The 12,059-nt window shown below is 38.0% G+C and overlaps 1 protein-coding gene across 5 annotated transcripts in view; it reads right to left on the bottom strand.

The window, feature by feature from the left end:
- GFM2 (G elongation factor, mitochondrial 2) overlaps positions 1-12,059 on the bottom strand; it is a 53,294-nt gene that overhangs the window by 38,714 nt on the left and 2,521 nt on the right. For 4 of the 5 annotated variants that reach the window (XM_010853531.1, XM_010853534.1, XM_010853533.1 and 1 more), the window contains exons 2-5: positions 7,125-7,209; positions 4,832-4,916; positions 3,381-3,438; positions 2,839-2,936 (exon numbers count right to left, since the gene is read on the bottom strand). In XM_010853531.1, the coding sequence (XP_010851833.1) occupies positions 2,839-2,936; positions 3,381-3,438; positions 4,832-4,916; positions 7,125-7,187 (304 nt within the window). In that variant the 5' untranslated portion in view covers positions 7,188-7,209. Of the gene's footprint in view, positions 1-2,838; positions 2,937-3,380; positions 3,439-4,831; positions 4,917-5,100; positions 5,200-7,124; positions 7,210-12,059 lie in introns of those variants that run through there. The other variant, XM_010853532.1, reaches the window with a different exon arrangement.

The raw sequence follows: 12,059 nt of genomic DNA, 5'->3' as shown, positions 1-12,059 counted from the left end.
GTCAGGAAGCAACAGTTAGAACTGGACATGGAACAACAGACTGGTTCCAAATAGGAAAAGGAGTTCGTCAAGGCTGTATATTGTCACCCTGCTTATTTAACTTCCTGCAGAGTACATCATGAGAAACGCTGGGCTGGAAGAAACACAAGCTGGAATCAATATTGCCGGGAGAAATATCAATAACCTCAGATATGCAGATGACACCACCCTTATGGCAGAAAGTGAAGAGGAACTAAAAAGCCTCTTGATGAAAGTGAAAGAGGAGAGTGAAAAAGTTGGCTTAAAACCCAACATTCATAAAACTAAGATCATGGCATCTGGTCCCATCACTTCATGGCAAATAGATGGGGAAACAGTGGAAACAGTGTCAGACTTTATTTTTGGGGGCTCCAAAATCACTGCAGATGGTGATTGCAGCCATGAAATTAAAAGACGCTTATTCCTTGGAAGGAAAGTTATGACCAACCTAGATAGCATATTCAAAAGCAGAGACATTACTTTGCCAATAAAGGTCTGTATAGTCAAGACTATGGTTTTCCCAGTGGTCATGTACGGATGTGAGAGTTGGACTGTGAAGGAAGCTGAGTGCCGAAGAATTGATGCTTTTGAACTGCAGTGTTGGAGAAGACTCTTGAGAGTCCCTTGGACTGCAAGGAGATCCAACCAGTCCATCCTAAAGGAGATCAGTCCTGGGTGTTCATTGGAAGGACTGATGCTAAAGGTGAAACTCCAATATTTTGGCCACCTCATGTGAAGAGTTGACTCATTGGAAAAGACCCTGATGCTGGGAGGGATTGGGGGCAGGAGGAGAAGGGGACGACAGAGGATGAGATGGCTGGATGGCATCACCAACTCTATGGACATGAGTTTGAGTGAACTCTGGGAGTTGGTGATGGACGGGGAGGCCTGGCGTGCTGCAATTCATGGGGTCACAAAGAGTCGGACATGACTGAGCGACTGAACTATTCCATAAAAATATTTTTTTCTGTAATAACGAAGATTAAACTCTTTACATATTTTAATTTTACTGAATCATATACTTCTTTCATTTTTTTCCTAGTTTAACTTTCATTATCCCATCTTTATCCGATGCTCCTCACACCTGATCCCTTGACAGGAGGCAGAGTAATGCCATAAAAGAACACAGACAAACCAAATTTTAATTCCAACCTTATTACTTCTCTACAATATTTTTTAAATTTTTACTGGAATATAGTTGCTTTCCAACGTTGTTAGTTTCTATTGTACAGCAAAGTGAATCAGCTAACTCTTTCGCAAGTTGGGCAAAAGACTCTTTTGCAATCCCATGGACTGTAGTCGGCCAGGCTCCTCTGACCATGGATTTTCCAGGCAAGAATACTGGAGTGGGTTGCCATTTCCTTCTCCAGGGGATCTTCCCAACCCAGGGATCAAGCCCGAGTCTCCTGCATTGGCAGGTGAATTTTTTACCACTGAGCCACCTGGAAGCCCCATTTTCCCATTTACACGGCAAAAAATTCCATGAGAAATTCATGTGTTTATCATTATGATAGGAACCTATCATCATGAAGATTCTCATCTTGAATGGTTTTATCCTTTATAAAAGTCTCAGCCAATTCCAAAGACCTAGAGAAATTGTTCTCAATGGAGCACATTTCAAAATTACTTTGGTGGACTCCTCTGGTGGTACAGTGCATAAGAATCTACCTTCCTATGCAGGAAACACAGGTTCAATCTCTGGTTCAGGAAGATTCCACAGGCAACAGGCAACTAAAGGCCATGCACCAAAACTACTTAGCTGATGCAGTGCCCACGCAGCCCGTGTGCTGCACCTACTGAAGCCCATGAGTCTAGAGTTTGTGCTCCACAACAGAAGCCACCTCCATGAGCAGCTTATGCACCACAACAAAGAGTAGCCCCTGCTCACCGCAACCAGACAAAGCCTGCAAGCAGCAATGAAGACTCAGTGCAACCAAAAAAAAAAGTTAAAAGGACACGATGCCCTCCGTGTGAAAAAAGAAAAAGAAAAAAACTGTTTCACCAGAGATAAGGGGCAAGGTAGAAAAAAAAGAATGGCAGTTTTTGACATATTATAATAAAAAAAGTAAATTCAAACTTAGGTAAATAATACTATTACTGGGGGTTAAAGATTAACAAAATCCTTTCTTGTTCTGCATGAGAATTTGACCTCTGGTTAACTTTCCAGGTCTTTTCTCCTACAGCCCAGAAAACAAGTATGCCAAATGCACTGCTAGGCAACATACTTATGGAAAAAATAATTTCTGACTGGTAAACTACACCTGACTTGGGACGGACTGACAATGAATTATAAATACCTGATGAAGAAACGCACCTCTAGGCTTCCCTGAGTGGGGTATGGCATGTCCTTTGTGAGAAACCTGGAAGGTGGCCCACAGAGCTGTAACAAGAGATACTCACTCCTCCAAGGCATGAGCTTTCCAAGCTAGAGTGGCTCCTGTGAATCTTGTTACCTTACACCTAAGCTATCACTTTTTGGTAGCCAAAGAAGACAGTTTCCACAGAGCTCTGCAGACTGCTGTAAGAACTTCTGCAGGGAGAAACACCCACTGCTGCTCTGCTCGTAAGCTATGTTCCTACCCCAGAGACTTCTGAGTAGACCAGTGCCAACTGCAGCCCAAGACACGAGTCCGAATGTTTACCTGAAGCTACAAAGACCCTTTGGTGAGTACTGTAACCACCTTAACTTTACGCTGTGGCTTAGACAGTACTGCCGCCATGCCACACTCAACATCTTTGGGCTGACTTCTTCATCAAAATATTACCCAATGATGTTTTTTCTAATGGGGGCGGGGAGAGAGAGGAGAAATCCAATCTAACCTCCCAGTGATCTTGTGTATCCAGAATAATATAAAATTCTTTCTGTGGTGGTAGTTTTTCCTGCATCAATATGAGCCATAATTCCAATATTACGAATTCTGTTTAAAAGGGAAGAAAAAAAAAAGACATGTATTATAAGGTGGACATTACTGAAACTGTAAAACCAAAATATTTATGCAGTGCAATTTTAAAAACTGGTTAGTATTTCAACATTTTATATAAAAGTGTAAAAATTAGAAAAATGGATAATATATCACTCTCACAGTATTCTGACAAAACAGCTAAAGAGCTAACTACAATTCTGTGAATATCTTATATTTATTTCTATGAAAAGTGTACTGCTGCTACATTAAAAACTTCTAGCATTGAATTGAGACAACAGCTTTTTAAGAGACAAACCAACATCTATTTATAGTTAATTAGGTAGGGCAGGAAGTTATAAAAATTAGAGCACTCACTAAATGCTGAATTAAGCCTGTGAGAGACACCTGTAATATTTCATGGCAGCCTATGGAAAAGACAGTATCAATGATGAGACTTACTTAGCAATAGGAGGATTGATGATGGAATGAAGGGACTTGATATCATTTCCTATTAAACCTAATGGAAAGAGTGTTAAAATTGAACTGTTAAAGAAAAAGTCCTTAATTTATAAATTAAAGAAATTAAAAGAATTTTAAGCAAATAGTATAATACCAATTAAAGTAAAATTCAAACTAAATGTAACACTCATTTACCTAAAATTTATTTTCTTGCACTCTCTAAGAAAGCTTGATCTTGAACCAAACAAACAATAACAAAAAATGCACAAGGACTTTGCTGGTGGTCCAGTGGCTGGACTCTGCACTCCTAGTGTAGGGGCCCAGGTTCAACCCCTAGCAGGGAACTGGATTTCACATGCCACAACCAAGAGATCGCATGCCATGACTAAGATCCAGCACAGCCAAATAAATAACTTAAAACCAAAAACAAAAAACACCACACACTCCTATAAACTGACACAGTCGAGGCTTGATGAGCAAAAAGTGATACTCATATCATCTGACAATGGTTTTTGTACAACTTGGAACCTACCATGCCTCAGCAATTCCAAGGACATGATACCTTTAAAGACAGCCTAGGAGGTGTCACTGAATAGGAAAGCTATAATAATCTAATATTTATAGAAGGCCAAATAGTATTTCTGGAATAAAAAAGTCATGATGACTTACTCCACACTTACCATTTACTCTATTAATACTAAAGAAACAATGCAGCTACATTTATAAATTCAATCTATACCTTTCTGGTATTTAAACCAGTTCTCCCAAACTTCTATAATAAATTATGAAGACGTCTATTACATTTTGAAAACCTGATGGCAGTCTGAAGACTGGATGATAATCTGTACTGCTATGGATAAATCTGCATGGGCAAAACACAGAAACCCCTTACTCACCAATAAGGCAGGCCATTAAATTCACATGTCTTTACAAGTTACACAGCCAATTGGTATTTTTGCTCCAGTATTCTCACATGACAAAGATGGTAGTGAGAACTGCTACAGAATGAAGTTACAGGTGAACCTTGATCAACAGAGGTTTGAAGTGTGTAGGTCCACTTATCTGAGGATTTTTTTCAATACATGCATGCCACAGTATTACAGCCTGCAGCTGGATGCATCCGCACACGTGGCACTGCAGATGCAGTGTGCTGAACCACCTGCTACACCTCTGAGCCAGCTACTCAAGCCACCCACCCTTCCCTCTGCTCAGCTCATGAGGATGGACAGCACACGAGAAGTGTAAGTCGACTGATACTACCTCTGAGCATCTACCAGAATGCTTCAGTTCCTAATAATCTCAAAGAAATAGCCAAGAAGTAAGAGAGAGCCACTGTTTTAAAAATGGTTGGTGATTCCCAATAAGGGAGATGCTTGCAAGTGTGACAGAGAGACAGAGAAAAGGAGAAAGCAAGCAGTTTAAGAAAGATGAGAAGAATCTAACATCTGTACCTGGTAGGGAACTGTAATTTCTTCCAAGAAGCACATGTAGCTTTAATCTTTTTAGACTTGCTCTTATTTTAGAGGAACACATATTCTGGTGAGGAGAAAAAGAAACGTTAATTTTATTTTGGCATAACTTTTTACTGTAGCTTTAACACCATGACTATGCTTTGAATCTTCATATAGTAGTCCCAGTTTATTAACTCCAACTCTTTTAAAAAGTGACAACACAAAATTATACAAGAAAAAAATAAGGCTAAAGTTAATACTGAACTGACCTTAGATGATGGCTCTTCTAGATCTGCAGCATTAACATCACAGGGATCTTACTTGAAAGATAAATTCTTGGGACCCATTCCACTCAAGAGAATCAAACTCTACAGGTAAGGTCAAATAATGCATCTTAACAAGCCCGCCATTCATCTGTAGACAGACATCTAGGTTGCTTCCATGTCCTAGCTATTGTAAATAGTGCTTCAATGAACATTGGGGTACAGGTATCTCTTTCAATTCTGGTTTTCTCAGGGTATTTGCCTAGTACTGAGATTGCTGGGTCATATGGCAGTTTTATTCCTAGTTTTTTAAGGAATCTCCATACTGTCTTCCACAGTGGCTGTATCTAATTACATTCCCACCAACATTGCAAGAGGGTTCCCTTTTCTCCACACTCTCTCCAGCATTTTTTGCTGGTAGACTTATTGATGATGACCATTCTGGCCAGTGTGAGGTGATATCTCATTGTAGTTTTGATTTGCATTTCTTTAAAAATGAGTGACCTTGAGCATCTTTTCATGTGTTTATTAGCCATCTGTATGTCTTCTTTGGAGAAATGTCTGTTTAGGTTTTTTTTTTTTTACCACTTTCTGACTGGGTTGTTTGTTTTTCTGGTATTACGTTGTATGAGCTGCTTGTATATTTTGGAAACTAATCCTTTGTCAGTTGTTTCATTTACTATTATTTTCTTCCATTCTGAGGCTTGTCAGCCCAATAACTAGGACATGGAAGCAACCTAGATATCCATCAACAGATGAATGGATAAAAAAGCTGTGGTACATATATACAATGGAATATCACTCAGTCATAAAAGGAACACATCTGAATCAGTTCTAATGATGTGGATGAACCTAGAGTCTATTATACAAAGTGAAGTCAGAAAAAGAAAAACAAATATTGTATATTAATGCATGTATACGGAATCTAGAAAGACAGTACTGATGAACCTATTCGCAGGGCAGCAATGGAGATGCAGACACAGAGAACAGACTCATGGACACGTGTGGGAGTAGGAAGGGGAGGGTGGGACAAATGGAGAAAATAACACGGAAACATAAACACTACCATACGTAAAACAGATAGCCAATGGGAATTTGCTGTATGACTCAGGGAATTCAAAGTGGGCTCTGTAACAACCTAGAGGGGTGGGATGGTGGGAGGGAGGTGCGAGAGAGAGGACATACGTATACCTATGGCTGATTCACACTCACATACGGCAGAAACCACACAATATTATAAAGCAATTAGCCTTCAATTAAAATTAAATAAAGAAAAAAAAAAAAAAATACCAAGCTCTCCAGGTGACTCTGACAGCTAGAAAGCTTTTAAAATACATTCAGGAAACAGGGAAGGGAGGGGGAAAAAACTAACATTTTTAAAAGCTCCCAAGTATCTTCTTGTAATGTTCCCACATAGAGGTTGAATGTTCTCCATCAATTTATCCCTAGACCACTAGATTAATGGCTGTCAATATATCTGGCATTGTTGCAGTTAGTATATGTAATGATTTTGGGCTGTCACAATCTGCCTTTCATGATGTCAAGGAATGCATACCTGTGATTTCTGTGTTATTTCTACTTAGTTACCAAGTTGCTGGCAACAAAACACTATCATTATAAGAAAACAGATTAAGAATAGAGAAGAGACTCAACTAATTAAATTTCTACTTCATAATGACCAGGGTAAGACGGTATCATCTATCAAAAGGTGTACATTCTGAAAGCATCAGAAATAGAAACACTGAAGAAAATCTGTGTAACTCCTTGGGCCACTAATGACCTCAAAATGGAATATAGTCTCAATATGCTGCACAGGTAATTTTAAAGTAGCAAAATTAATTTATAGACTAATGATAAGGCATGCTTCTTGTTGGCTACAGATTCTTCCATACTCCCCGTTAAGAAACTGCTGATATACTAGTATAAGAAATAAAAAATTTTTAAACTAGTATATGAAATACACTAGACCTTCAGGGAAGTCAAGTAACTGAAGTTGTCAAAGTACATTTAACTTTACAAAAAAACCTTACATTAAAGTAGTGCAAGCTGGATATTTTCTTCTGATTCACTGCAAATATCCTTAAATTGGACATCTTGGCCCTCTAAACTTATTCTCTGAAAAAGAAATAACAGAATTGCAAAACTAAGCTTATGTATTACATATAAGACATACATAATGTAAATGCAGTATATTAAGTAAAAATGTACTACTGTTAAAAAGTACAAACAATACTTTTAGCTATCAAAAAGTCAATGCATAATTCAGAAAATGAAAACTCAAACTAAACATGAGAAACATGGATCTCAAGTCCCTTATTTTTTCAGCATCCTTTAACTCTTCAAGAAAGATGTGAAGATACTGCAGAAAAAGACATATTGAAATTACAAAAATACACCAAGCAAAAAAGCATTTTTATGTTTTAAAAAAACAGAATTAAGTACAGAAAGGTAAGCATCTACATGTTAAGTTGGTAATTTCTCACTGACAGTATAATTTTTTGGTTTATCTGTATATTCTGATTTTTCAACCAGAAATATATAGAAGCAAGTCCTCTTCTATGATCATGGAAAGTTAGCATCTGTAGTTTAAAAAACATATACTAAATATTCACCATGCATCAGGTACACTCTCAAAGCAATGAGAAAAATGCACAGAAGCATATGAGATAAGGGGGGTGGGCACCAAGCAAACAAACAGATAAGGTTAAACTCCATCGGGTACCTGTTATGGAAGAAGTCACGTCAAAACTCGTTATCCTTTCTAATCTTCTCCCTTCTGTTTCTTAAGACAGAAACATTCACTACCCTTAGTTAGGAAGCTGCCAGTCCTTTTGATTTTATTTCCCAAATATATTCCCTCTTCATTTCCAATACTAAAGTTCAGAATATTTGCAAAACAACATATGTTAATCTATTCTGAAATAGAACAATTTCAGAATTCTACCATAACACAATACAGAAGCTCACCAATATGGCTTGATCCCACATTGCAACCTTTAAGAAACTATCACCTGTCAAAACCTGGTATATAAGTTGATCCACAATTTTCTGAAAAGACTTATTAAAATACTCCTCCTTTGCCCAACCACATATATGTATTCTGCTAGATTTTCTTCAGACACTTCAACCAAAAAAAATTTAAAAATACATACATACGTATATATATATATAGAAGAAAAATGTGTATATATATCTATCTATCAGGATATATATATACACACATATATATATCTACATATACATATATATCGGGAAGATCCCCTGGAGGAGGGTATGGCAACCCACTCAGTATTCTTGCCTGGAGAATCTCTTGGACAGAGGAGCCTGGCGGGTGACAGTCCATATGGTTGCACAGAGTCAGCTTAGCACAATACACAGTAGTGGCAGCACAGTGTATAGTAACATAACTAACAGTAGTAGCACAATCATAGTAACATAACAAACAGAGAAGCAGATGTAAGCTGTTTCCTGTTAAGCCAGACATTTAAGACTTGTAAAATTATAAAACACCCTTCAAACTAAATCATTTTTGTTTTTGAAAATACGTATTTGCATTATAGTATATTAATGACATTAATATCTAACGGATTTATTATTTTAATGAATTATTAAAAGATTTTAAAGTTTTGCTTTCATTTCTAATATCTGAGTATCAATTATAACCCATGTAAACAAAACTGTTCTTGAGTTCTGACTCATTTTTAAGAGCAAAAGGTTCCTATAGACCAAAAGTTTTTAACTTATTCCACCACTGTGTTTCCCAAAGTAAATGCCCATGATTATTATTTTAGGTTACAGAGGAAAAAAAAATGTACTAAACAAATGTTAGAAACAATAGCAACAAAATCTATGATTTTGTGCGTGCACACGTGCTCCTTTGTGTCCAGCTCTTTGTTGCAACCTTATGGACTGAGCCCGCCAGGCTCCTCTGTCCATGGGATTCTCCAGGCAATGGGCTGCCATACCCTCCTCCAGGGGATCTTCCTGACTCAGGGATCAAACCTGAGTCTCCTGTGTTCTCCTGCACTGCAGGTGTTTTCTTTACCGCTGGGCCACCTGGGATTTTGTAGTATTGCTTTCATGAAATCATTTATGTAAAAATGTCAATTTAAGGAAAAATATTAAGTAATTAATAGCTCAGGTGACATTCAGTTGTCAGACTTAAAAAGGTAGTACTCAGATCACTTAAGTGGAAAATACTGCTTGAATCCATCATCTTGTCAATTTCCTACTTAAAAACCTGTAAAGTCTTTTAATATGACAAATTTGCCCCTAACTACCTTCACAGCCTTGTACTCTCCTACTCCTACTCTATTCCAGGAGCTCTAGCCAAAATTCCTCTGAAACACCATGCTCTGACACCTTCACACCTTTGCGTGTAATGGTGCCGCTGTCTGAAAGCAGTCCTCAAATCCCCAAAGCCACACACCTGGCAAATTTCTATTCAACCTTTAAGCCTCAGCTTGGAAGCCTTTCCTAATCTCCTACGAAGTTTTCATACCACCTCCTCTCTGTTTTCATAATACTTGGAACTTATATTTACGCTTGACAAACACGGTATTTACGAGTCATCTCCACTACCGACCCCAAAGGAGGGATCTTCTATCAGCAGCCTAGCACCATGCCTCAAACATATTTTTGACCTACGAAGTCATTTAGGGCCTGCCCCTGAAATTCTTCTTCCTCTTGGCTCAATGATTTTCAATGAAAATGGTTTCCTACTAGTACTATCAGATGATTCTTTATACAAGGTCCAGACCTCCTCAGGTTCAGACAACACATAAGCACAACTGAGGCACCTTCCTTGGCGATCCAGTGTTTTTTAACACTCCGCACTTCCAATACAGGGGGTGCAGGCTCAATCCCTCACCAGAAACTAAGATCCCACAGGACAACCGGGGAGTGGCCAGAAAGTAAAAAAAAAACAAACAAAAATGTAATTGAGCAAAGCCCTATGGGGCCTTCCAGAACAGAGGCCCCTCCCATGTCCTCCACTTGCCTGTTGTCGGTAGAAAAACTTTATCCTCTAGGTCTTCCCCAAGTTCCAAAAACTAATAAGAGAAGTGAGAAACTGCAGAAATAAAACAGCGAAACGATAAAATAATAAGTTCACCCATTCTGAACCATGTTCTTTGAATTGTTTTGCAGATACTGAAACCTCCACCAGGTGGAAGTTAACAATATGATGCGGACAAGCAGGTAGACTCCAAATGATTGGAATAACCATCCATGAGCCGATCACACACCCACAATCCCCCTCCCTCTCCGTATCTTTAAAACCTTTCCTTGAAAGCGTTTGGACAGTTGAGGACTTTTAAGCACTAGCTACCGAGGCTCCTTGCTCGTGTGTCTTAGTCCTCAGTCGTGTCCGACGTTTTGTGACCCCATGGACTGTAGCATGCTAGGCACCTCTGTCCATGAAACTCTCCAGGCAAGAATACTGGAGTGGGTAGCCATTCCCTTCTCCAGGGGGTCAAACTTGAGTCTCCTGCATTACAGACAAATTCTTTACCATCTGAGCCACCAGGGAAGCCTTGCTTGGTACCCTGCAGTAAACACCGCACTTTCCTTCACAACCTGCTGTCAGTAGATGGACTTTATTGTGCTCATGCAAGTAGACCCAAGCTTGTTTCGGTAACATAAGTACTCACTAAAAGGTGTGACACCTTATGTTATGAAAAGGGAAAGTAACGAGGGGAAAAAGCCAAATATCCGTTCTACATGATCAACAAGTTACACAATCTATAAACAAAAGAATTTATAGACTAAACTAAAAAAAATCAGTGGACTATCATGTCTATAAGGCTTAATACACAAAAACAGGAATCATGGGACACGAAAATACAATCACAAAATACATTAGTATGCAAGCATAAATGAAGATGTTGTTCCTGAGGATGAAGTAATGTATTAATAGGAAAAGAGATTCTAAAGCATCAGTTAAAATAGTCTGTTTACATATGGGATTTGTTACCATACTTAGTAATTTTTCCTGAATCAGAAACTTCAATTCAGATTTGTGTCATATTCAATATTCTCAGAAAAGTATCAACTATGAATCAGGTCAATATGTTCATCACTGATTAATGTCAATCCCTACTGTCATTTTTGCTTTTTTTCTTTTTATATTGAATAGAGCACCTCAAACTATCTAAACACTCATTTTTACCACAGGATTTACGTCACAAGTTCAAAGACGAGCTATTTATCTAAACTTTTAAAATTCGTCTAGCATTTAACTTAACTGAAGAAAAAAGCTTGGGAAAAAAAAAAGCTTGCTAGAAAAAAATGCTCAGTAATTAAAGATACTCTTAAAGGTCAACTGGAAAAGTACCTTCCAATTCCTTGTTCTTCTAACATTTAGTGAAGCAACACAGGAACTGGTTATTGGAAACATGACAATGGGTAACACATGATCCCCAGCCTCAGGAAAATTGTGACCTTTAACAACCCTGTATATCAAAACAACAAACATTTCATTCATAACATCTTTTGCACGGCTTTTACTACCGTACCTGTTTCTCCTCTTTAACAAATCAATTTACAAAGCAGCTCTCACATCCTCCTGGCTTATTCTTCTAATCTTATCTATACCAATAAACACTATCAAAGTATCATACAGATCAGGGGAATACATTGTCAAGCTTCTGACAGCCAAAATGCAAAGAGTGGCTATCTAGTATATACTTTTGGGATATGCACCAAAGTAGTGATGATACCCTTCTTGGCTACTGCCAGTTAGATAGAAAGAAATTTTTTAAAGAGAGCTTTTTGTTAACATTGATTAGTTTAGGTCATTTCTATCCCACAATCCCAGGTGAAAGTAAAAACAAATGATAAACAATGTAGCAACAACATTGCCTCTTTTTCACATAAATCAAAAGGTGACTACTGCTTAACCTCTAAAATATTTTTTATTTCTGATTCAGAAGGGAAAAGGGCATATGGCTTTGAGAAAAAAAAAA

The sequence above is a fragment of the Bison bison genome, unplaced genomic scaffold (genome assembly GCF_000754665.1).
Source record: "Bison bison bison isolate TAMUID 2011002044 unplaced genomic scaffold, Bison_UMD1.0 scf7180017864329, whole genome shotgun sequence".
NCBI classification, from domain to species: domain Eukaryota; kingdom Metazoa; phylum Chordata; class Mammalia; order Artiodactyla; family Bovidae; genus Bison; species Bison bison.
This window is presented reverse-complemented; position numbering and strand designations above follow the sequence as displayed.